Here is a 25,328-nt window from a genome sequence, read left to right as displayed (position 1 = left end):
TATGCTGATGATTGTCAGCTGTATATGCCTGTTAAATGGGGGCCAGAGATAGCATACAGCAGCTGGAGAATTGCCTGCATGAAGTTACCAAATGGATGGGGTCCAACTTCCTTTCTTTAAATGAGGGAAAAACGGAAAAATGTTTTACTCCAAATGGTAACAAACCCATGGGTTGGACCTTTCATTGTTGCTACCCTACGAGAAGTCCGTGATTACGAACTTGGGTGTCAAGATAGACTCTGGTCTGTGATTTGATAATCAGGGGAACTCAGTTGTTCGTTCGTGTTTTTATCAGTTAAGGCGCTTATCTAATATTAAGTCGATCTTAACAAAACAGGAGTTGAAAACTAGCCAATGCTTTTATCATCTCTAGGCTACAGTACTGCAACTCCCTCTATGCTGGCCAAAGCCAGTTCTTAATGAATCGGCTTCAGCTGGTCCAAAACACTTTTTCCAGATTTTCGTATGGAGCATGTAAGTGGGAGCATGTCACTCCCCTCCTGACAGCTTTGGACTGGCTACCAGTGAAGAGTTGCATCTTGTTAAAAATCCTGGTCCTTGTTTTTCAATTCCTGTCTGGATCAGCGCCACCATATTTAGCCTCATCGCTGACCCGTAGTGTCCCTGCAAGATTGCCACTTTTGGCTATGAGTGACCTTTAGGTGGTACCGCGATCAAAGCGTCAGTCTAGGGGTGATCGTGCCTTTGCAGTTCTGGGTCCTCGGCTTTGGAACCAACTCCCACAAGAAATCAAACAGTCCACATTGCTGCCCACTTTTAAAGCAAGGCTTAAGCTGTATTTTAGATCTGTTTCTTAGTTGTTTTTATTCACATTAATCTATCCCAATCGGTGCTGATTCGTCCACCTTCTCCTTGGTGGCATCAATCTTTTGTGCCAACGCATGAATCTCAGCCAAAGTTCCAAGCTTACGATTCATCTCGACAATTGTGTGAGTCTGTGAATTCACAGCACGATGTAATCCATCCCTGAGCTCGGGGAGAGCGCCAATATTCCTCGACAGCTCGTTAATTTTCCGGTAAGCCAGGAAGCCTCCTAGGCCAAAGAGCAGGAAACCTGACACCAACACCACAAATATCCAGACCTCTTCAGAATCCTCTACAGACAGTTGAGATAAACAAATCAGGTTCCACTGTTTCCAGGAGTCCATGATATGACCAGCTGGGTCTGTCTCAGAGGGGCATCCGGGAGCCCCTTCTCCCGTTCTCATCGTTGAAAACATTTTAGCAATCGTGTTGAGTGACCAGCTGACCAGATCCATTTTTAATAATTTCCAGTTTCCAGAAAAAATGCAGAAGCAGCCGTGCACCCAAAGACAGACAAAGAGCTTTGAGGATAAGATAGGGAGGGAAGGAGGAAAAAAAGCGTCTGTACTCTCCAAGAGCTGGTAGAAGAATCCAAGAGCCGGAAGACGACGGCCTTGCACGAAAGCTTCAGCAGAATGATTGACAGTTATGAGGACCAATGGTTCAGATGATCCTTCTGGAAGAAAAAGATCCTCCGCTATACCTTTAAATTCACAGTCTGTAGTTGTTACTGTTAATCTCTGGGAATATCAGTCTGAACGTTGTTGAAAATGAATAAAATAGTGTCCATTCATTACAAAATATTGGTGGCTTCATAACATATAACCATGAAAATTGTAACTTAAGTACATAGGGAGTGGGTATAGCGTCTTTGGGGGACGCCATATTAGATGCCATGTTTCCATCTAGCCAACTCGGGGTCCTGCGCCTGTTGATGATGTTACACTAGATAATTGGCTGGATGTAGAACTTACGGAAGTTACGTTACCACGTTCGAAAACGTTTAGGCAGTAGGAGACATGAATTTAAAAACAAGACTGGCAAACTCTTTCCAAAACCTCTGGGAAAGAAGAGAATCCAAAAAGAGATGCAATATGTTTTGGCTGAGTGGCATTGCCGTAGTATGATGACATCATTGGTAGGCACAGGACCCCGAGCACATCCAGGAACTACAACGCCAGAAAACTAGCATCGGCATTGCTTTCTCTCGATGGAATAAACTGAAGGACCATCAAAGTCTGAGGAGTCATGCCGAGTTTGCATGCTTTCTGCTAGGGATGCAGCGATACCACTTTTTCCAAACCAAAATGATGCCAATACTTGGATCTGAGTACTCGCCAATACCAATTACCGATACTGATACTTCTACCACACAAAAAAATGCTATGAATTGGAATACAGGTTTTATTTTCTTCTCTGCTTTCAACAGTAAAAGACTGTGAGGTAGATTATATATATATATATATTAAAATAAATGATCCCCAAACTAAAATATTAGGTGAACATAAATGACAAGTTACAGTGAAGCCACTTTCAAGCAACTGCATTGGTATCGGTTCCTGGTATGGGTTAACTTGTACCGAAACCGATATCAGTATCAGGGTGCATCCCTACTTTCTGCTCCGCAGGTAACAACATTTACCACAGTGTTTTTTAAACTAGCAACTGTCATGGCGATATGGTGTAAAACTACCCTGAAATGCATGTGTGTATAACCTCCTAGTGTCAGTTTTAGCTAGTCATCCAGAAAAGAAGACCACCAACGAAACTCTGTTTTTTATATACAAAATCTGGCTTCTAGTACAGCCCAAAATATTATTTGATGTGTTAAGTTCATTCCTGGAACTCTTTTTTCTGCTGTCAATACTGACTTTCAGTAGTTGGGAAGATTCTGAAACATCTTTTTTTTTTCTCCGTTGATCCACTTTATAGGACCTTTTGATTTGAGCATTAGACATCCTGCAGCTCTCCTCGCACCATCTTTCTGTCTAACGAGGCTCCCTCTTGTCTCTCCCGGGATAAAGCGGTCAGTCTTGAGGCAGAAATGGCCGGTGGAGTGAGGCAGAGCGGCTCTGAAAAAGGTGAGCCCTGGTGTGACGGCCTAAAGGGGAAACGGACGGCTAATCAGTCACAGAGAGATCTCATTAGGCTGCTCGGCCTTGGGTGGTGGGTGCAGGTGGCCTGGTCTCCACCAGCTTGGACCTGAAAATAGACTTGTGTTGTTCTTTCTGTGGTTGTTTTTGTCTCCCGTTTGTCCAGGAGACTTGTAATCCTTCTTATCCCTCTCAGCACCTCCTTCACATGGCTCCCTTGCAATTTGTCTTCTATTCTTCCTGTGTGTTGTCTTGATTGTCCCTTCTCAGCAGCCTGAGACAAACTGATCTTCCTCCGTGTTTCCTGGAAGGCCTCTTCTTCTTCTTCACTAAGTTGGGATGGAGTTGTCTTGGTTCTCCACTGCTTTTTATTAGCAAATCAATGAAAACAGGGAAGTGTTTAATAGAATTGACGAGTCCGCACGGAACAGGACTTGCTGTCCAGCTGCTATTAAATTCTCTTTGTGCTTGAAGGATCCTCATTTCAGACCTTTAGCTCAAAACAGCCGTGCAGAGCCTCCTGGGATTGTACAATCTTACAATTTCAGGACAGAATGACCAGATTCCTAATCCGACATATTCTATGGTAAATTCTGAGTAACGGCATCTTGCTAGCTTGTAGTTGTTCTGTTGTTCGAGGGGCAGCTGTGGAGTGTTAGGTGTGGGATGATTACAAGACGAATGAGGAAACTGTCCACACACCCCGACAAGGAAAAGGCTGATTGATGAATGTTGTTGTGTGGACACCTGCTGTTTCAGCTGGAGGTTGTAATGAAGGCTGCAAGGAGGTAGTTATCTGTCAGGAATCCCGCCGTTATTCCTGTTAGCTTTGGCAGACGTCAGTATGCTTGCAATAGTGTTTGTAGTTGTTATAAACCGATCCTGACAAAGAACAGGTCAGGCTTACTGAAAATGTTTACTAAGTGCTAAAGCATCCACGTGAATCTGTATGAGGTGGTCGGGAGGAGAAATATCACGGATATGTATTAAGAGGAGAAAATCTACTTCTATTCAGCTCATGTATTCACTTTTTCTGATATTTTCTGCATTTCAAATCATCCGACTGGGTGAAATGGTTAATTTTGGTTACTTTGGTTATGTTTACTTTAGCTAATATTAATATTTAAATTTAATTTGGTGTGGTGGGTTCTTGATTGTCTAACAGACACGAGGAGTTGACAGTAAAAGAGCACTGGATACTTTTAGACCTCTAAAAACACAAACCTGTCGTGAGATTGTATTTTATTTTATATTAAAAGGCGGGAGAAAGCTTTTTTAAGCTTTGCTATTGTCACCAGAAGTAACGAGTACACATTTTATTGATCTGAGTGAATAGAAGCATGGTTTAACAAGTCAAACTGCCAGTTTTATTGTTCCAACTGCATCATTTAAAGGTGTTGCACCTAAATTAAAAAAGAAAAACTCCTGACAGCAAAAGCTCTGAGATTATGTTTTTATGTGAGGATCAGTGAAAGTGACAGGAAGACCCGTTTGTTCTAATATGAACTTGTGTTGTTTTTCTATAGGAATGAGATTTAAATCTGCAAGTGTCCAACTTACAAATGCTAACCTACACACACACACACACACACACACACACACACACACACACACACACACACACTTATACTACTACTACCACTACCATTGCTAATACTAATACTGCCACTACAACTATTACAAATACTACTACTACCATGGCTAATACTTTTACTATTGCTGCTACAACAACAACAACAACTACTACTACTACTACCATTTCTAATACTACTACTGTTACAATTGTGGCTACTAGTACTACTACAGCAATTACTACTGTTGTTGTTACTACCACTACTACTTCTACTACTACAGCTAGTATTACTACTACTACTGCTGCTAGTACTAATAATAATAATAATAATAATAATTAATAATAACAACAATAATAGTAATACAATTCCATTGACAAAAATGAACATTTTCAACATATTTTTCAATACCAAGATAATATTGCTGTTTGTGATGGTATTATATATATATATATATATATATATATATATATATATATATATATATATATATATATATATATAATCATTTTAAAAAAGAAGTAGGGAAACATTTTTCTGTCAAAGCTCCTTGGGACTGGAATGAATAAATAAATATAAATAGTATAAAATAAAACATAAGCACTCGATCTTAAAAATAGCGCCCTCCAACATGCCCTATAGGTTATAAATTGTAAGTCACTTTGGATAAAAAGCGTCTGCCAAATAAATAAACATAAACATAAAACATAAACATAAAACAAAAATGATTTTATTTATCTGAATGTGTTATTTATAACACTTTCAGACTCCCAGGCTTATCTACATTTTTCATGTGTTGGGACTAAAATGGCAAATAACAGTTTTAGCTTGTCAGAAACATCCTGTAACCTCTAAGGCTCGTGTGCTTTTTAGTATCCTCCATGAGGATTCCAGAGAGTTGCCGGTTTCTTGATCTGATAATGATCAATTCCACTGAAGCAGGAACAACAGTGCTCAGTGCTCCTATTACTTCTAAGGGACATGTCATGTGCTTTTGCTGCTAATAAACCATTAAGGAATTGGGCTGAAAACTGCTTCCAGCTGATTTAAAGAGGTAGTTTTCATCCCAGTTAGGAGGGTCGGGGACAGCTTCTCATGGGGGAGTCGAGCTAACTGCGACTCAGAGCAGGGCTCAAATATAAATGGGCTCACACTGATATACCCTTATCTCTCCAGAAAACGACGTATCTTCTCTTTCATGCAGTTGTTGTTTTGGGATTAGCCAGTTGGAGCCATGGCTGAATGTCCACAGGGTAGAAGACTCAGTCAACACCCAATGGTGTAGCAACATTTTCCAATCAGTTGTAATCAGCTGCATCATCTAAAATTACCAAACACAAGAACTGGGCATGGAAGTTTGAGCTAAAGTTGGTTCAGGTGGATGAAATTTGGTCTTGAATGGCACAGCTCCTAGAAGCTCCTGGCTTTTCTCCATTTTGCTTGTAACTGGGATCCCTCTGACAAACATAAGATCAACACACCATTAAATACACCATAAACGTATAAATAACAGTAATAACTTTGATGGTCTTTGCAGCACTCACAACTCTCTGTTACACTTGATGGAGCATGATACATCAAGGAATCAGATTATTGTGGCATCAGGGCTTCCTTCTCACCTTTCCAAATGCACTGGTTACAACTCCAATGTTAAGCCCGTAGGCGAGGGTTTGAATGTTTCAACAGGACACATAGCTTGTGGAGAACATGAAGAGGACATTAGATGCATAACTACTTCACACAGTCCCTCTTTTATTTTGCAGCGTTCAGCTTGTGTGTGTGTGTGTGTGTGTGTGTGTGTGTGTGTGTGTGTTTAGATTCTTCTAAACACACACACACACACACACACATTACTGATGTTCTATGCACATCAGTAAAATACTTACCCGCAGTTTGGTTTGTGTGTTTAAAGCTACAACGGTGCAAATCTGCAAAACAAGATAGCTTTTAAATGGAACTCCTGCCTCCCATGAATTATCATCCCTGGGCCACGTCCGCCTAATATCAGAACCTACATTGCTTGAGAAAACAAGATAATGCTAAACGTCAGTCACAATTTTCTAGGTCCAAACGCCTTTTGTTGTCTGTGACTTCAAATGGTGTTTTTCTTTATGGGACTCTGGTTGTCATGTTGTGGGTAATGTACTTCACCCAGGACATGAAGAATCACACAAGAGGTAAGTAAAAATACAAATGTTTTATTTTTAGGTGAGCAGAAAAAAGAACTAGAACTAAGGGCGCTGCTTCTGTGAACAGGAACAGGATGGTACCGGAATCTATGAGGATAAAAACAGAAGGTAAATGAGGCCAGAACCAGAGAACCAGGAGAATATGAGTCCGTAACTAAAAGTTCTTACGGTCCAAAACCAGTATTAGAGCGGAGACGAACTGGAAGAGGTTGGAACTGGTGAGATGGTTCTGAGCGTGGGCAGGCGGGCAGGTGTGGAGAAAGGAGGCCAGAGGATCCTTGAGTGATGAGACGTGTGAGAGTATCAACCGGCACTGGGGTTGAGTAACGCCACTCCTTAAATCCACTGCACCTCCAATTAGTGGAATTCCCAACAGCTGAGATGACTGACGCGCCCTCCTGCAAACAAAGAGCTGACACACCTCACCAGTAGATGGAGGCAAACTGTGACAGTGCCCCCCCCCCCCCCAAACCCCCACCCTGCCACCCCCACCCCCAAGGGACGCCAACTGGCGGCCAAGCAGAGGAGGAGGAGGCGGAGGAGGAGGAAGCACGGGAGGCCTCGAAGTCCTCAATCAGGGAGGCATCCTCAATCCAGGATCCAGGAATCCACTGCCGGTGCTCGGGGCCGTACCCCTCCCAGTCCACCAGGAACTGCCGGCCGCGACCACGTGGTCGAACATCCAGGATGCGATGCACTCGGTAGCCGATACCCCCCGTCGGCGAGGCGGACGGGTAGAGGCGGAGTGTCAGGAAGGCACAGAGGACTGGACACCACCGGCTTGAGGAGGAAGACATAGAAGACAGGATGTACCTGCATGAATGGAGGCAGCTCCAACCGGACCGAGACAGGACCCAGAACCTCAGCCACAGGAAAAGGTCCAAGGAAGCGAGGAGAGAATTTCCTGTTGGACCCACGGACCTTGATGTTCCGGGAGGAGAGCCAGACCATTTGACCTTGAGTGTAGGTGGGTGCCGGCCGCCTGTGACAGTCAGCAATCCGGCGGTTGCGCTCAGCAGTCCGTTGGAGCGCTGCACGGGTCTGAGTCCATGTGCGGTGGGCCCAGCTCAAAAACTGAGGAACTGAGGTGGAGGAAGCAGAGTCGGAGGGAAACAGAGGAGGTTGGTATCCTAGTGAGACTGCAAATGGGGACTGACCTGTGGATGACGAGGTGTGGGAATTGTGTGCATATTCCACCCATGGCAGCTGCAAACTCCATCCGGCAGGATTAGAAGAGCAGATGCAGCGCAGCATAGCCTCCAGTTCTTGATTCATGCATTCCACCTGCCCGTTAGTCTGTGGGTGGAAGCCAGAAGTGAGACAAACCTTAGCTCCCAGGCGATTGGCGAAGTCAGTCCACACGCGGGAAATGAATTGGGGGCCACGGTCGGACAGGATCTCGCTGGACAGTCCATGTAGACGGAAGAGATGTTTAATGAGCAGGTTGGCCATCTCGGTGGATAATGGAAGAGATTTAAGAGGAACTAGATGACATGCTTTCGAAAAACTGTCGACATTAGTGAGAATGACAGAGAAACCCTTAGACATGGGGAGACCAGTTACAAAGTCCAGAGCAATATGGGACCATGGATGATGGGAAACAGGCAGAGGCTGGAGAAGACCCTGAGGAGGTTGATTACTGGATTTGCATCTGGCACATACCTGACAGGCACTGTTGTATTCTTTAACATCACGGTACATGGAGGGCCACCAAAATGTCCTTCTGATGAGAGCAATAGTCCTGCCAAGGCCTGGGTGAATAGAAAACCTGGCGGTGTGGGCCCAGTGTATGAGAGCACCACGGGTGCTGGTAGGGACATAGACCTTATTTGGGGGACCGGTACCTGGATCGGGTTCCTGCTGCTGGGCTTCCAGGACCTTGATGGTTATATCCCAAGCTATGGAGCCAACTATGCAGGAAACAGGTAAGATGGTGGTAGGCTCCACCTCTCTGTCGGAGGCATACTGTCGAGAGAGAGCGTCAGGTTTGACATTTTTTGAACTGGGTCTGTAAGAAATGATAAAGTTAAATCGAGAGAAAAACAATGACCATCGAGATTGGCAGGGATTCAGTCTCTTAGCCTCTGTTAAGTAAGACAAGTTTTTATGGTCAGTCCAGATAGTGATTTGATGCTCTGCTCCCTCCAACCAGTGGCGCCATTCCTCCAAAGCCAGCTTCACTGCCAACAGTTCACGATCACACACATCGTAATTCTGCTCGGCTGGGGAAAGGCGACGAGAATAGAAAGTACAGGGATGGAGTCACTGATCGGAGGAGGAGATTTGGGACAGAACTGCCCCAACTCCGGGGTCAGAGGCGTCCACTTCCAGGGTGAATGGAACTGATGGATCTGGGCGAGTGAATATAGGTGCCTGAGCAAAACTATTCTTGAGGTTCAGGAATGCTTGGTCAGCTTTTTTGGTCCATGAAAACGGTCTCTTGATGGAAGTGAGCTGGGTTAATGGTGCTGCAATCTGGCTGTAATTTCTAATGAACCTGCGGTAGAAATTGCCAAAACCTAGGAATCTCTGGAGCTGCTTACGTGTGGTAGGTGTGGGCCAGGTCTGGACGGCAGTGGTCTTGTCAGGATCGGTTCTCAACTTCCCATTCTCCAAAACAAAACCGAGGAATTTAACAGAGGGGACGTGAAACTCACATTTTTTGGCTCTAACATTAAGCCGGTTCTCGAGGAGGCGTTGAAGCACTTGAGACAGGAACACTTGGGACGTAGACACTTGCGGGAACACTTGGGACATAGACACTTGTGGGGATGCTGGAGACTGGAACACTTGAGACTCGGGAGGTGTCGACCCTTGGACTGGCGGCGTCGACCCTTGGACTGGAGGTGTCGACTTCTGGCCTGGAGGTGCCGGACTGGGCGGAGCCTCTTGGACAGGCTAGGCCAGGGGCGGAGCCTCATGGATGGGCTGGAGCGGAGCCTCGTGGATGGGCTGGACCGGAGCCTCGTGGACGGGCTGGACCGGAGCCTCGTGGATGGGCTGGACCGGAGCCTCGTGGACGGGCTGGACAGGAGCCTCTTGGAAGGGCTGGACCGCAGCCTCTTGGAAGGGCTGGACCGCAGCCTCTTGGAAGGGCTGGACCGCAGCCTCTTGGAAGGGCTGGACCGGAGCCACTTGGAAGGGCTGGACCAGAGCCACTTGGAAGGGCTGGACCGGAGCCACTTGGAAGGGCTGAACCGGATGCAGTGCGTCCTCCGGGACCACCTCCGAGACAGGATGCAATGCGTCCTCCGGGACCACCGCTGGAACGGGACACGATGCGACCTTCAGGACCACCACTAGAACTGGATAAGGTGAAGGCAGGTGGAGCTCAGATTTGGACTGCAGAACTGGGACTTCTTGGACAGGCTGAACAGCTCGGGTCTCCGGGATGAGGAGGAGATCGGGCTGAGCTGGAGATGGTGGCGAGTGGAGCTTGGGCTGAGGTGTAAGTGCAGGTGACACCTGAACTGTTGGTGATGCTCTGACCACAGAAGACCTCTGACGGCGGTCGCGGCGTCGTCGAAGTGGGGGGTCTTGGGTCAACTAAGTTGTGGAGATGGCAGAAACCGAGGATGAGGAGGAATAACAACCCACCAGGGATGAAGAGGCAGCGTTGTCGGGATCAGGTGAGGGTGTGGTGATTTGGCCCATCAGAGGTGCTGAGACGGCGCCAACTGGTTCAGGGGAGAAGGAGACGAGGCCGGTTCTGGACCGGGGCAGGAAAGGACTGAAGTCTCGGAACAGAGAGTGATGAAGTGTGACGGCCCCCCAGAGATGGAAAGGTGGCGCTGACCGGACCAGGTGAGGGTGTGGAGGTGGGGTGCTTTTAAGATGCTGAGAAGGCAGCTCTTACAATGGCGTTTGCTGGCAGATTGTGATCCATCGAACAGGAGGGAGCTTGTAGGCTGCTGCAAGCGTACCGCAAATCCTCTGCGGAATCCCAAAACTCCAACTCCTCTAAGGGATTTTGCTCAAGGTAAGGGCTGGCCCACTGCAGGGCTCTTCCCCTTAGGAGGAGCACAGTATTAATGATCAAATCAGAGTCCGAAATGTCCGAGCCATAAAATCTCGTCACGTCCAAGATAAAAGTCCGACAGGAGTCCGGGTTACCATAAAAATTGTACATCCTGGTAATCCGCTGGGTCCTGTGTGGCCTGTTGATTCTGTCATGTTGTGGGTGATGTACTTCACCCAGGACATGAAGAATCACACAAGAGGGAAGTAAAAATACAAATGTTTTATTTTTAGGTGAACAGAAAAAAGAACTAGAACTAAGGGCGCTGCCTCTGTGAACAGGAACAGGATGGTACCGGAATCTATGAGGATAAAAACAGAAGGTAAATGAGGCCAGAACCAGAGAACCAGGAGAATATGAGTCCGTAACTAAAAGTTCTTACGGTCCAAAACCAGGATTAGAGCGGAGACGAACTGGAAGAAGTTGGAACTGGTGAGATGGTTCTGAGCGTGGGCAGGCGGGCCGGGCAGGTGTGGAGAAAGGAGGCCAGAGGATCCTTGAGTGACGAGACGTGTGACAACTCCAGGCAAGGTAGGTGGTGCAGAACAAGATACTAGAACAGGAGACACAAAACTTCATTAGATTAGGATCACAGGAACAAAGGCGGATGTGAGAGCATCAACCGGCACTGGGGTTGAGTCACGCCACTCCTTAAATCCACTGCACCTCCAATTTGTGGAATTCCCAACAGCTGAGATGACTGCCGTGCCCTCCTGCAAACACAGAGCTGACACACCTCACCAGTAGATGGAGGCAAACCGTGACAGTGGTAGTTTGTCCTACAGGTGAAGTGGCTGTTTCTCCTTCTCTGATGTTATTGTGCGGAGAACCTCTCACACCAGTGGTGTTCTGTTGTAAAATGTGTAAGCGCATAATGTGTGGAGGAGCCAGGCAAGTGCTGTGGTTGAGACGACAATTGGATGGTCCAATCATTGGTTTCCAGAAGCCATGTTATTGGTGGAGGTTTTTAAACAAACATGATAGAACCATTTTTATTAAAGGCGTGGAACACTGACAAACTATTTTTAATTATTATTTCTGAATATAATTGGTTTGATGCAGGCTGAACATGAAAATAGTCTCCTACACCTATCTCCTGCATTACCTTCTGATAGAAAAAACACAGTGAAACTCTAGTGAACGGGTGCCCAATCCTGGTCGTGGAGGGCCGGTATCCTGCAGGTTTTGTGGTATTTCCACTCCAATGCACTTGATTCAATGGTTGAATCCCCTGTGCAGCAGCTCATCAAGCTCTGTAGAAGCCTGTTAATCATCTGCTGAGTGAAATCAGGTGTGTTTAGGCAGGGTTAAAACTAAAACCAGCCCTGCTCTAGGAATAAAAAAACCTGACAGATACGTCATACTGTCACTTAACATTCATGGACTCACCCATTTTGACTTGTGACGGGGAAGGCTGTTGTTGGTTAAGCATTCTGGAGAGGGAAAGTCTAGACTAGTAGAAGCTAACCGTTAGCTTTAGCAACTCTACAAAATGGCAGAAATCCTTCAGGCTTTTGTTATTTGTGGAGCCATAACAACAACATTGCAGAACAAACAAAGTCAGTGGTAGAGTTGTGTTGTTGTTGGCCAATCAGATGTGAGATGTCCAAATATCAGGAAATAAGACTGTGTTGAATCAGCCACTTCTGGGCTTTTTTCCCTCTGAGTACAACTTTCAAGACATTCTTCATGACTAGAGATCACTGCAGATGTATTGATTAAGCAATTTTTTTAATCATTTAAATATTTGTTCGGTTCTTGTGTAATCACCACAACATATTTAGAGTTGTTAGGGGCATGGGGAAAAAATTAAGCTAGCTTGTTTTGCAGTTTTGTCATTGCGGCTTTAATTCTGTCAGGGACGAGCAGCATAAATGTTTAGTAAATGGTCTTTTAACCAAGAAGATTATCTCCATTTTTTTAACCTTTTTTAATCTTCTAGGGACTCCAGTCCCTCGTAGGGAATCTGGGCTTGTGTCTTTCTGTCAGCTCTGATATTTTTCTTGCCTTTGCACCGGGAATAACTTCTCCCTCTGCAACGACGGCCGTGGCCAAAGGAGCTGCTTGTTCCTCCGTTTGAAACAACAGCTTTTAGAAAGAGCTTGTCGTCAGATGTCTTCTCATGTAGTTTGCCTCTCATCTCCACATTTGACTTCTCGTGTGTGTCCATTAAAACGCGATGTTTGATTAAAGCCTGCCTCTCTGTTTATCCCTGCCTCTTTTCGCCATGCGGAACCGCAGAAAAAGATTTTTGCATTTTTGATTCGAGGCAATCAGATGCAGTGCAGGCATTAAAATTAATCATGTTTGGAAAATGGAAATATGTGTTTCTGGGTGTTTTGATAAAAGCATAAATAAACATGAATGTAAACACACACCCTCACACACCTCTTGAGTGACTGCATCTGCATTCATAAATACCAAATCTGATAACCTGTTAAGTGGCTTTGTGTTCCCACCTGATGCAGATATAATTTTAGAATCCGATGGAGGAGAAATGTATGGAAGCTTAGGGATTCATGCAGGGGGGACTGATGAGAGGAGAAGGTTGTTTTTTTTTTAATGTAGCATCCACCCCTCTCTCTCACTCTCTCTCTGTTCACTTCCTCTTCCCTTGAAATGAGTGGGCGGGACAGCTTTATTGCCTTGTTTGTAGCTGTGTGTACGTGTGCAGTGTGGAAGCACAACATTGATGCCAAAGGGCACTGAAAAATGCCTCAGTTCATTATTTACAGTCAAATGATGTTTTATTTAGTCAGTAACGATCCGTCGTTTTATGTGTCAAAAGAAGCGTCTCAGAGAAGTGCATGAATGAATGTCTGAAAAAGTGCAGACAGATGTAGAAGAGCAGAGGAAAATCCACAACCCCTTGGGGGAAAAAATGCAGACAACATGCTAGAGAACAGAAAACAAGGTTTGCTGCTGAAATAATAAAAATAGCAACATGTATTTGGCTCTAGGTGACTGGGAAAATGAAGGAGAAACGTGGAAACCACGTGTGCCTGAAGAAAGCTGAGCTTTATTTATGATGCACAGAACCTGCAATAATATGTTCTAGAACTTGTGTTTGCAGCCCTGATTCCACATATTGAAGCTGTTTCCAAATGAGAGGTTATATAAAATGACCACAAAGAAACTGTGCTGGGAAACGTTTCTTTTCAAACCAGCCTTGAACAAGTGACTGACGGGATTTTAGCACAATGCTGAGCAAGGCACACGCACTTGTTATCATTTAAATTGAGATAGTTAATTTTTAAAATATGCATTTAACATGGATGGATATTGATTTTTACTGTTCATACTTGTACAGGTGAAACTATGAAAATTAAAAACACGACATTTTTTACAACTCTGTCAGTTTTAAAGAACATGAGCTCAGATTTGGTTTTGTGGCCATAGGTGAAGCAAACCCAGTTCATATTGTTGTGATCACAACGCCATCACTTCTCATCACACAACGATGCAAAAATCTGGAGTAAGAAGACGTGTGTGATGAATTCCTAAGTGGAAGTTTTGGCCTTTAATTAAAATGAGTTTTATTCAAATGCTTACTCACGTATTTAAATGACGCAATCAACATGGTTCCACATGTTTAAGCGGATGCATTTTGACTTTATTAAAAACACATTTACAAGACATTCTAAATTCTCACCCGGAGTGCATCTGTTTGATCTTTTCATGATTGCTTGTGTTCCTGCTTGTGCATCTGTTAACTTATTTATTTATTTATTTCCTGACGATCACCTCTCATCCTCGCCACAACGAGCTTAATTACTGTGCAGCTCTCTTTGCTCTGGTTGGTGCTGATTAAAGGGGATGCTGACGCTCCATAGGGAAAGCACGAATGGGAGTTTGTTCACTTTCATGCACACTCTGCTTATCTCTGTCTGACCAGCTCCATTACCATGGCTTTGAGGCCCGGTTTGTAATTGCCTCTCTTTATTACGCTGCCTACATGTCAGGCCAGGGAACAAGGACCTGCTGTATCAAGAGAGAGTACGTGGCAAAACAGGAGCACACACACACACAAACATATACACACATGCAAAGTGCTAATGGTCAGACCTGGAGCATGCACAAAGTAAAGCATTTTGAAAATGAATTAGTGTCACCCTGAGAACAATTGAACAAATAAAATGCAAGAGGCTTGCACGTAAATAACCTGGTTTAAGCTGGTGTCCCTAACAAATATAAGTTTTTACATTTTATTAGGAAGGAGATGTTTTACTGTAATGCTGATTTGTTTTTATGGAACAAACACCATGTGGAGGAGGTAAAAGCATGCTACTTTAATTTATAGCCTCCTCAGGTCACATTTGTGGAGTCGCTCCCTGACTTTAAGCACGTGATTTCACTAAAGAGAAAGTTCCTGTTGAATGTTCATCCTTGAATTGCTTTCTTTAAATATCAGTAATGCTCACACAATTTAGAGTTTAAAAAATGTAAACATACAACACACCCTTGCTAGCCTGGCAAGCAATCCTGTAAATGTGAATTGAATATACTGCCCAGCCAAAAACATAAGGTCACGCACACCAATATTTAATTGGATCGCCTTTAGCTTTGATTACATCACACATTCTCTGTAGCGTTGTTTCGATAAGCTTCTCCAAAATCATCAGATTTATTTCCACCCAGTGTTTCATTAATGTTTCACCAAGATCTTGCATCAATGAAGTCTGACTGCAGCACCAGGCCTTCTTCAGCACATCCCAGAGATTCTCAAGGGGGTTAAGGTCTGGACTCTGGTGGCCAATCCATGTGTGAAAATAATGTTTCATGCTCCCTGAACCACTCTTTCACTATCTGAGCCTGATGAAGCCTGGCATTGACATCTTGGGATATGCCCGTGCCATCAGGGAAGATGGAATAACCTGGTCATTAAGCATAGTCAGGTAGTCGGCTGACCTCATTCTTGGAGCACATCGTGTAGCTGAACCTAGATCTGACCAACTGCAGCAACCCCAGATCATAACACTGCCCCCACAGGCTTGTACAGTAGGCACTAGGCATGATGGGTGCTTCACTTCATAAGCCTCTCTTCTTACCCTGATGCACCCATCACTTTGAAACAGGGTCCATCTAAAAAAGGCCCAGTCCAGACTGTTTTTTCTTAGGAAGCTAAGATCCTTTGATATAAGTCGGAGGCTCTTGAATGTGTTTTATCAGGGGATTATGGCCAGTGTGTTGTTTTCTGCTGTGTTGTGTTGGGGCAGGAGCCTCACTGCTGAGGACAAAAACAGAATCAACAAAATGATCAAGAAATCTGGCTCAGTGGTTGGGCAACGCTTGGACTCATTTGACATGATCATCGACAAAAGGATGAAGAGTAAACTTAAGACAGTTATGACTCTGGAGGATCACCCCCTTCACCCAGTTTTTAAGGATCTCAGGAGCTCTTTCAGTGGGCGAATGTTAATGCCCCGGTGCTCCACTGAACGTTTTAGGAACTCTTTTATTCCAGCTGCAGTGCGTTTTTACCATGAGCATTTCGTATGATTGTATATTTGGTATTTTTATCATGCTTGTGGCTTATAGCAGTGACCAGTGAATGTTTTATTGTGTGGATGTGCATGTTGTGTTTACTTGTCCAAGGCAATTCAATTTCCCCCTTGGGGATTAATAAAGACAACCTTGAACCTTGAACTCATCAAACCACATGACCTTCTTCCATTACTCCAGACTCCAATCGTTCTGCTAACTAGAAAATTGGAGCATTTTTTTCCAGTTTGCTTTACTGATTAGTGGTTTTCGTATGGCTACACAACTGTTCAGTCCCAGTTTCTGGAGTGGGAAGGGGACCACTTATCTCGTGGAAAATGAAAAAGCAGCCAACAGTTGATCTATTAATTAATCGATACATTTCCCTCTGGGATTAATACAATATTTTAGAATTGAATTGAATATAATCAACCTGTGAAGCAGAGTGTTTATCACTGGCAGCAACAGTTCAAGAATGTTTATACTTGAGACAAATGCTTGAGAACATTGACGACTATGAATACGCATTGACGACAGTGTATGAAGATAACCAAGGCACGGTCACGACTGCAAAAAACCCTGTAAAGAGACAAAGATGCAAACATGTCGACATAAAATACCACTTTGTGAGATCAACACTGAAAGAAGGTAAAATGTGTCTGAACTATTGTCCAACAGATGTGATGACAAAGTCTGCTACAGGTTTTAAGTTGAGCAGATTTAACAATGTCATGTTTGGCGTACATAATTAAATGTGTTAAGAGTAAAATGTGCTTTGTTATATTTAATGTATGTGGGTGTGATGAGATTTGTTTATTGATGATGACGCTGGCAATATGAGCACAAGTGGGGGTGTTGAGCCATGCGTCATGATTTATGCGTTCAAACATGTTGGACTTTTATTTTGAAGGCATTTTGTGTTGTGTTCTGTAGAACAACAGCCAATCAGATGCACAGAAGTGATTGCCATGATGAGGCTCACCTGTACAATGTTTGTCCATATAAGAACTCTGAACTAATCCAGAACTCTAACTAGTCTTAGAAGTTGATGGTGAAACAGTGAGACCAGAGGGATTTGTTGAAAGCGTATGGTTTGTTTTATATATTGACAAGGAAAACCGCTTGTCAAAAAAAAAAGACAAGCAAAACCGCCGCCAGTTTTTTGCTTCTGCTAACAAGTTCCCTTCGCATTGTGCATGTGAAACGCTCTGACTTAGGCCTAGTCCACACGTAGCCGGATTTTTTTAAAAACGAATATCCCCCCCCTCCAAAAACTTGCATCCACACCACCTCATTTAAAAAAAATACTCTGTCCACACGTACCCGGATAAATACGTTGTTAAGGACATGCCAGACCTGTAGGCGGCAGTACTTCCCCCGTTCTTAACCTCGTCCTTCGTCTGTGGTCTTCCGCAAGGAGCAGTAATTCTGCTTGCAAAAACAAACAAGCAAAAAGCGCTTGGACAGTTGATAAAGCGAGCGCAGCTCTGAAGGTATCCATGATGCCGGCTAGTGTAAACACAGGTCGCACACGTGATGTCAGCATTTTTTTGTCGCGGAAAGTGACGTTGCGGACCTTAAAACTCCGGTTTTGTCCGTCCACACGCAGACACCCAAAACGGAGAAAACGCAGATCTTCACTTTGGCCGGAGTTTTTAAAAAGATCCGTTTTCGTGTGAAAAAACTCCGTTTTCATGTGGATGACAGGCCAAAACGTAGAAAAATATCTACGTTTTGGCAGATCCTCGGCTACGTGTGGACAGGGCCTTAAACAGCCCTGAGTTCCACTGTTGTTGTTCTGCAATTTGGATTCACCAAGTCATTGCCGATCGTGATCATTCAGGATTTTTTCCTCTAAGACGATGGGTCTCCACTATCCTTCCAGTTTTTAATAATGCGTTGGGCAGTTCTTAACCCAATTTTAGTGGTTTCTGTAATCCCCTTAGATGTTTTCTCTGCTTGATGCATGCCAATGATCTGACCCTTCTCAAACAGACTAACATCTTGTCCACGACCACCAGATGTGTCTTTCCACATGGTTATTTAAGAAATGAGAAGCAGCTCATTGCACCAGTTGGGGTTAATGATTATGTAAAGTGGTAACGTTGAGTTGGAGAATACTTCAGAACTATTTGGGATATTATTTTCTTTAGAATATTTGTAGCTAATTGAATTTTTGCGGGGATATAGTTATCTTGTGTACTTGATATAGACAATAATAGTGCTATCATTCCCAAAAATGTTGAAAGTAATTTCTTTATGAGCTAAGGATTATCGAGGGCTGAGGAGCACACCCGGCAGTCAGCTTGTTTGAATGATTTGTAATTTTCTGTTTAATTTAATCTTTTCTGCATATTTTGATCTTTTATGGTCAGAAGGTTTTCGGTTTACAGGTACTAGTTGTACCTATCACCTGTTTATGAGGAGTAAACAAGAGTACAGAATTAGCTTTGTGGAGGTGACACAGCAACTGTCATCAAGATGGAGAGAATGCAAGACTCCTGGAGTAAAACAGGCAGATGTCAGCTGTGGTGCCTGGCTTTGCAGAAAATCCTACAGCAGATGGGAAAGCTCAGTGATCAAGACCCTAAATATATGTTGAAGTCAGCACATTTACATTTTTTTTCCTTGAGCACACCGTGTGTCTGCATCGTGGGCTTTATATAGCCTCCCATAAAAAACGAAGCACACATAGATGACAGGGAGCTTCTGTAGAGGGCAGTGAAAACCTTTAAAGCATTCTGGTTGTTAGTAAATCTGTTAAAATACAAAAATACTGGTGTTTGTTGTGTGTGTGTGTGTGTGTGTGTGTGTGTGTGTGTGTGTGTGTGTGTGTGTGTGTGTGTGTGTGTGTGTGTGTGTGTGTGTGTGTGTGTGTGTGTGTGTGTGTGTGTGTGTGTGTGTGTGTGTGTGTGTGTGTGTGTGCGTGTGCGTGTGCTGCACAAATAAAGTGTAAATAATGTTAGCTGTCTTCTCATTTCAGACTTCATGAATACGAGAAGAGATTCGAGCCTCATCTGTCTGCCTTTGAGTTCCAGCATCTCCTTTACAACCTGACAGCTCTGAAGATCAGCAACGCCGGGGGACACAACTGTGAGTGTGGATTTGCGTTTGTGCATTGATATTTGTGTGTTTTCTTGTGTGATGCTATAAGCCTGGCCTCTATTCTGAGTGCTATTATAACACCGCTTGACCTAAAGCTTCATTTCAGTTTCATGTGCAGTTATTGTTATCCTTCACTGGGGTCATTTTCCTCCCAAAGATTGTTGAAATTATTTTATCACGAACTTCTTTTGTGGCATCCTCTGAATAATTCCCACTTCCACTTCTTCTGCAGGCTAAATTCAATTCTGTTTTGTGACGGCGTTTTGAGAAGTAATAACAAATAAACATGACAGAATGAGGGCAAAACACATATGTGGCATATAACACGTGTCAAAAACAAGCTCTTATTATTCTCACTTATGACCCCCACATACTCTACTACGTCATCTAGTTACGTATATTTCTCAAGTGTAAATATTCCTGGCAAAACAAATTCCAACTCTGAATCCCTGATTTGACTTCCAAGCTTCTGGACCAGCTCTTCGCTGATTTTTTTAGCAGTTCGGCCCGTACATGTGGGTTCACAACTGACTTACATTGATGTCTACATATCTGTCGAAATGAGACCGAATACATCTTTGACATATTTATTTTCCTAAATAAGGATAAATATTTTTATACTAGTCTACTTTGATTCTAATGAGAAAAAAGTAATGTTGGTCTCACCCAATCACCACTTACAAGAGCAGCTTTGACCCCTGCTGACAGAAATTGGTAACTGCGCCTTCTTAAAATGTGAACTCTGAATATTTTAGGCATTGCATAATCAGAGAGCTTTCTTTCCACAGAGATTGTCTCACTAGGCATGCATTTATGCTTTTTACGGCCCCCAGCTCGTCTAGGAGATGATGTTAAAGGGGGCGTAAAGAAAGATATGTGATTGACCGGACAAACCAAGATTTACTCTCTTAGAGGAGTTTATTAACTAAAAATCACTGCTTTATGCAGGCAAAGACAAAATGAATACAAAACCAAATGGACGTCCACACTGGGGGAATTTATAATAATACTAAACACAAGAATCATCCAATACTGGGAAAACAACACTAATATCTATAAACACAAAACGCCGGTACTAATCCGGGAAAACTAAAGGAATGAGACAAACACAAAAAGCTCCACCAAAAGGGTGAGCTGAACTCTTTAACGCGTACTCTAATGAAGACAAAAATCGATCTCTGAACTAGGAAGTGTACCACACAGGTAATCAAAACGAAGACTTTAACGTCTGGTTTACTAGGAGGGAAAAAGAGGAACACTCGCTTTAACACCAGGCCTCTGCTAAGCTTCCCTCCTCGAATGACAGAGGGAGCTGGCTTTTAACACAGAAGATCACTGATTGATTGATTAGCAACACCTGGCTCACCTAGAGCCAGGAGAACAGGAGGAGCGCTGAGGCCATCTTGTGGCCACAAAACAGACAGTGTCTGTAACAATGCTAGAGACCACAGCAAATGTATTGATAAAAGTGAGTGAATTGGTCTTTAAAATTTGCCTCAATTAATCCTGATAATAGATGCCCAAGCCACGTCAACTGGCTCCACTTGATGTGGAGCAGCAGCAGATCTACTACAAGCCCCTCCCTATAATTTTTAAATAAGGGAATATTTAGAGTTTCAAATTAACCAATGATGCATGTCTTTGATACGTAGAAGGAAACTGGAGTATCAGGAGAAATGTAATGCAAGCATGAGGAGAACTTGATAGATCTGTGCAGAAAGTCCACAGCTGGAATAAACAACATGTACCTTTCTTGCTACACGGCAGCAGTGGTACCAGCTACGCCACCACGCAGTGTTGTTATAACAATTTTTCATTAAATATTCAAAGTTTGCACGCTTCAAATCCTTCAAGTGTTACAACTTCTAAGTTGCTATCAACTTTCTTCTTCTGTTTTATTTATTTATTTATTTTTTTGGTTTGTTTGTTTGTTTGCACGTCCTTTCCTCTCTGTCTGATAGTTGGGATTGTAATGAACGTTCAGGATCTGAGAGACTCGGACGCTGGATTAGACCACAGAGAAGAAAGAACAGCTGGCCGAAATTACCGGCTCCCTCACACTTGCCTGCACCGTTTTAATTAGCTGCTCGGTGTAGCCGATGCAACGCCCACTCCTGTCTACTTCCTAGATGCGCAAAAACAAATAAATAAACAAAAATCAACAAGAAAACAACTGACATGGAGGCTTGTGCGGAAAACAAACACAGGCACGGTCATGCATATTCCATCAAAACCATCCTCCACCCACGCGAAAAATGCTGCTCAACGGTTCGCGCTGCATCCACGGCACAGAGAGAAACTCATTTCATGATTTGTGGGTTTTTTTCTACAGAACTTTTCAGATGTGTCTTTTTGTTACAAAAAGCTTTAATTTGGTCACATTTCACTCTCTGCACCACCTCCGTGTAACAGAGCAGTCTGATTTTAATCCGAGTGTTGTCTCTGGCAGGGATCTCAGTAAAGACACCTCATTTTCTCAGAGTCTTTATGAGAGTGCATGACCGTATTGAATTTTTATGAGAAATCGATGCCTTAATGGCTTAGTATACGGGGGCCTCACCAGTGGGCCGGGCTGCTGCCACACATTTACGCTAAATGCAATTTTGACAAGGTTTCTAAGAAAAGAAGAAAAACACATAAAGGATTGATGGAGAGAAGTTGCGCTGCATGAGTCCAAATGAAATGCTTTTAATTAACATAAATATAGACTTAAGTAAACGTTTTAATAGCACACATCTCTTAGTGAGTGAGCTGAGAGGCAAGGGCAGAGGCTAAAGCGAGGGAAGAGGACGGGCTGGTGCACTGATTACCTCTCTGAGGTGCAAATGTGGTGGATTTCATCAGAGTCAAAGGGAACGACTGGATCACGACTTGCGTGAAGCCCAGGTGCATCCTCCACTTTGACTTCTCCGCTTTATCGCCTCTCCCTGCGTCTTCCTCTCTGATCGCAGGCAGGAGCTTATTATTCACACGTGTCGTCCATCTATCTGGTTATTTATCTGTTTAATCGTGAGAGCAGAGGCAGCAGCAGACACGGGAGGACCAAAAGTAATTTTGTGGCTGCTGCTCAGAGACTAAAGGATGTGAGGGATTCGGTTCAGGATGGCCTGCCCCCATCTCTATTCATGAGAGGAGCGAGGGGCGTTGAGGCCTCACAGGAGCTGCATGTTTGACATACCTCTACAGGGTCTCCTGTCTCCCTTTTTTCCATGTCTTGCTCTGCTGGAGTGCTTTTTTTCCATTTGCTATATCAAAGAATAGCTGAATGACGTTCTATGTGTGGCACATGCAATCTCAGTGTGGATGGGATCTATTGTTTATATATGTCACGTTTTAGGTTGTAAATGCACAAATATGTAAGGGAAAAATGAGAGGTTCTTACATTTTATTTAATGAGCCGGAAGGCGCGGGATTCCATAGGGAATATGAAATCCGCCTCACGGATCGGGGTTGGTTAGACCAGAAGATCGGGTCTTTTTTATGCAGAGATTATGTAACCGTTATGTATTCACTCAGAGACAACAAAATAGAACGAGTCAAGTTTAAAAGTTAAGAAATTTTATTACTAACAATTAAACTAGGCTTATTTAAGAACTAAGTGTATAGTGCGACTAAAAATGGATGAGGCGGTGAATGGATGACGTGTCATGTAAATCAGAACCAGCAAATCCGAAGAAGCGATTAGTTCTGACGGGAACTGAAGATGTTGGTTTGGAATGAGCTGGGATTCGTTTCAGAACTGCATGAGACACCATCAAGCCGCGCCTACCTGCCTGGTGGGAGTCCTCTGTGAGATCAGGAATGCCGAGGTCCACCCGGACCCTCTCTGGACACCGAGCTGGTAGCAGAGCTGCGGTTCCGACCAGACCCGTCTCGGGATACTGCCGGCACATGACTCCTTTCTTGCCGTCTGTTCAGACCCAGCCTGGGTCAGTGGAGCTCTTATTCTGAAAGGAGCTGTTGTCGTTGCTAGTTGTTATAGCAACTGGATTTTCTCAGCTTGTTTTGGTTCTTTCGGTTGAAGAGTTAAAGTTGAGGATTGGCCACTACTTCTGTCTTCATGCGGGAATGTAAACAGTTTAGAAACGACTGTATGACCTTCAGGCTGTTTCAGACACACTGACACTGTGTCAAAAGCAAACAGCTGTTAGTGTAGAAATGGCTCCTTCGTCACGTTACAAATACATTCCTACAATCCCCGTCTAGGACAAAAGCAAACATTTTAGTGTCTCTAACATATAATTTCTTATGATGACTAAGATTCTTCCTCCTTCTTCGTTTTCTTGACTCCTCAGACACATCACAGCTTGCGGGGGTAACCCTGACCTCTGCTTCCATCGCCTCCCATCCAAACAGTCCTCCTGCTCTGTGGGTGGAATCTTGCTCATGTCCTCGAGGTCTTGCGGGCCAGTTTTGCGAACGATGCACCCAAGGGTTCACCCGAGAAGATTCCAGCAGAGGGCTGCTCTCAGCATGTGTTCCATGCAACTGCCACCATCATGGGCCCTGTCATCCAGAGACAGGTAACAAAGGAGACGTTGATGTTGTGTTTGAGATTTACTCAAATGGAGTCAAACAGTGATGTTTCTGATGGGTTGGGGGGTTAGGGTTATGCGTGCGTGCGTGTATGTGTATACATCAAAGTGAGGATGAAAACAAGTTTTTTTTACCCTGCAAACTGAGGACATTAGTAGCAAAGTGAGGTCATTTTGCTGGTCCTCACTTTGGGACAGTGTTACAAAGCTCTACTGGTTAGTTTTGGAGGTATGGTGTGAATTAAGTTTTAGTTAAAGGGACTCTAAGGAAGTTTGACAGCCAAAACATGTATAGAAATAATACATTTCTTCTTCATACATTCTCCTGCAATGCCCTGGTCCTGTAGAATGAGCCCTGGCATTTTTACTGTGATTGCCTGTTTTTCTGTAAAATCACAGAAAAAGAGAGATGCTCGGGTCGAGCAGGCTGCTTCATGCGCTTTCACGCTCAGGCATAGCCCGTAGCATTTGCTATCCGTAGCTTTAGCAGCAGAGAGAGAGGTAGTGCCAACTCAGCGACTTTGTCGCTGTTCCTAACGCCTAGTGATGAACCTAGCTACATTTCTGAGGACCCTTAGCTACTTTCTGTAGAACTTTCTTCTAGATATTTCCTGCAAATTAGCAACAAAATAGCCATTTTCGCTCTGAACCGTTCTTTGAAAGTTGTTTCAGCTGTCATCAAGGATATAAATGTTACAGATACAAAAGGTGCCACAGATGCTTTAGCTCACCTAGTAAGATGTTGGACTATTGTGCAGAAGACCTGGGTTCGATTCTAGATGTGAACATGGTTTATTCAGTTTGTTTTTTACATTAAGGGTATATTTTTTACAGTAAGATGCCCAAATTTTTATTTGAGACTCGCCGAACGGCATTGAATTCACAGATAAAAAAGATGTGGGTTCAACTTTCATTTTGGAACAATTTTTCAAGCAAGGGAAGGGAATGATCTGAGCATGCAGGAGGACTGACCCATCTTAAACCTTTGTCGGCTGTGCTGAAGAGAAAGGTACAGAACCAAATTATTTTATTAATTAGCTGTGCGTTCTCCTGTCCTCTGTCCTCCGGGGCACTCACGCACACACACACACCTACACACACACCTACACACACACACACCACACACACACACACACACGGGACTGTCTCAGCTGTAATTTTCGTTAAGGAGTGTGCACGTACAGCATGCGTGCTTCGTGCACAAGCCTACTATTGAAGCTGCCGTTACGCTTTTGGCCTGAGGGGGCAATCGCGAGCATAAAAATTCAAAACTCCGTAAAGTCCCTTTAAGGTTAGGGTTGGGAGTAGACTGGTTATGGTCAGAGTTAGGGTTAGGCATAATCCTGTCACTAAAATTAATCAGTCAATGACGGTCCTCACAATGAATGCTAGACTAGCGTGTGTGTGTGTGTGTGTGTGTGTGTGTGTGTGTGTGTGTGTGTGTGTGTGTGTGTGTGTGTGTGTGTGTGTGTGTCCATCCTTAACCAAATACTGAAAAATAAACAAGTATC

The 25,328-nt window shown here is 43.9% G+C and overlaps 1 protein-coding gene across 2 annotated transcripts in view; it reads left to right on the top strand.

Annotated features, from left to right (window-relative positions):
• Positions 1 to 25,328, top strand: part of lamc3 (laminin, gamma 3) — a 267,136-nt gene that overhangs the window by 177,906 nt on the left and 63,902 nt on the right. For both annotated transcript variants that reach the window (XM_070552463.1, XM_015943222.3), the window contains 2 exons: positions 19,161 to 19,270; positions 23,578 to 23,805. In XM_070552463.1, coding sequence (XP_070408564.1) covers positions 19,161 to 19,270; positions 23,578 to 23,805 — 338 coding nt within the window. The remainder of the gene's footprint in view (positions 1 to 19,160; positions 19,271 to 23,577; positions 23,806 to 25,328) is intronic.

The sequence above is a fragment of the Nothobranchius furzeri genome, chromosome 6 (assembly GCF_043380555.1).
Source record: "Nothobranchius furzeri strain GRZ-AD chromosome 6, NfurGRZ-RIMD1, whole genome shotgun sequence".
Classification (NCBI taxonomy): domain Eukaryota; kingdom Metazoa; phylum Chordata; class Actinopteri; order Cyprinodontiformes; family Nothobranchiidae; genus Nothobranchius; species Nothobranchius furzeri.
Note: the sequence above shows the minus strand (reverse complement) of the source record. Positions and strands in the feature narration are given on the sequence as shown.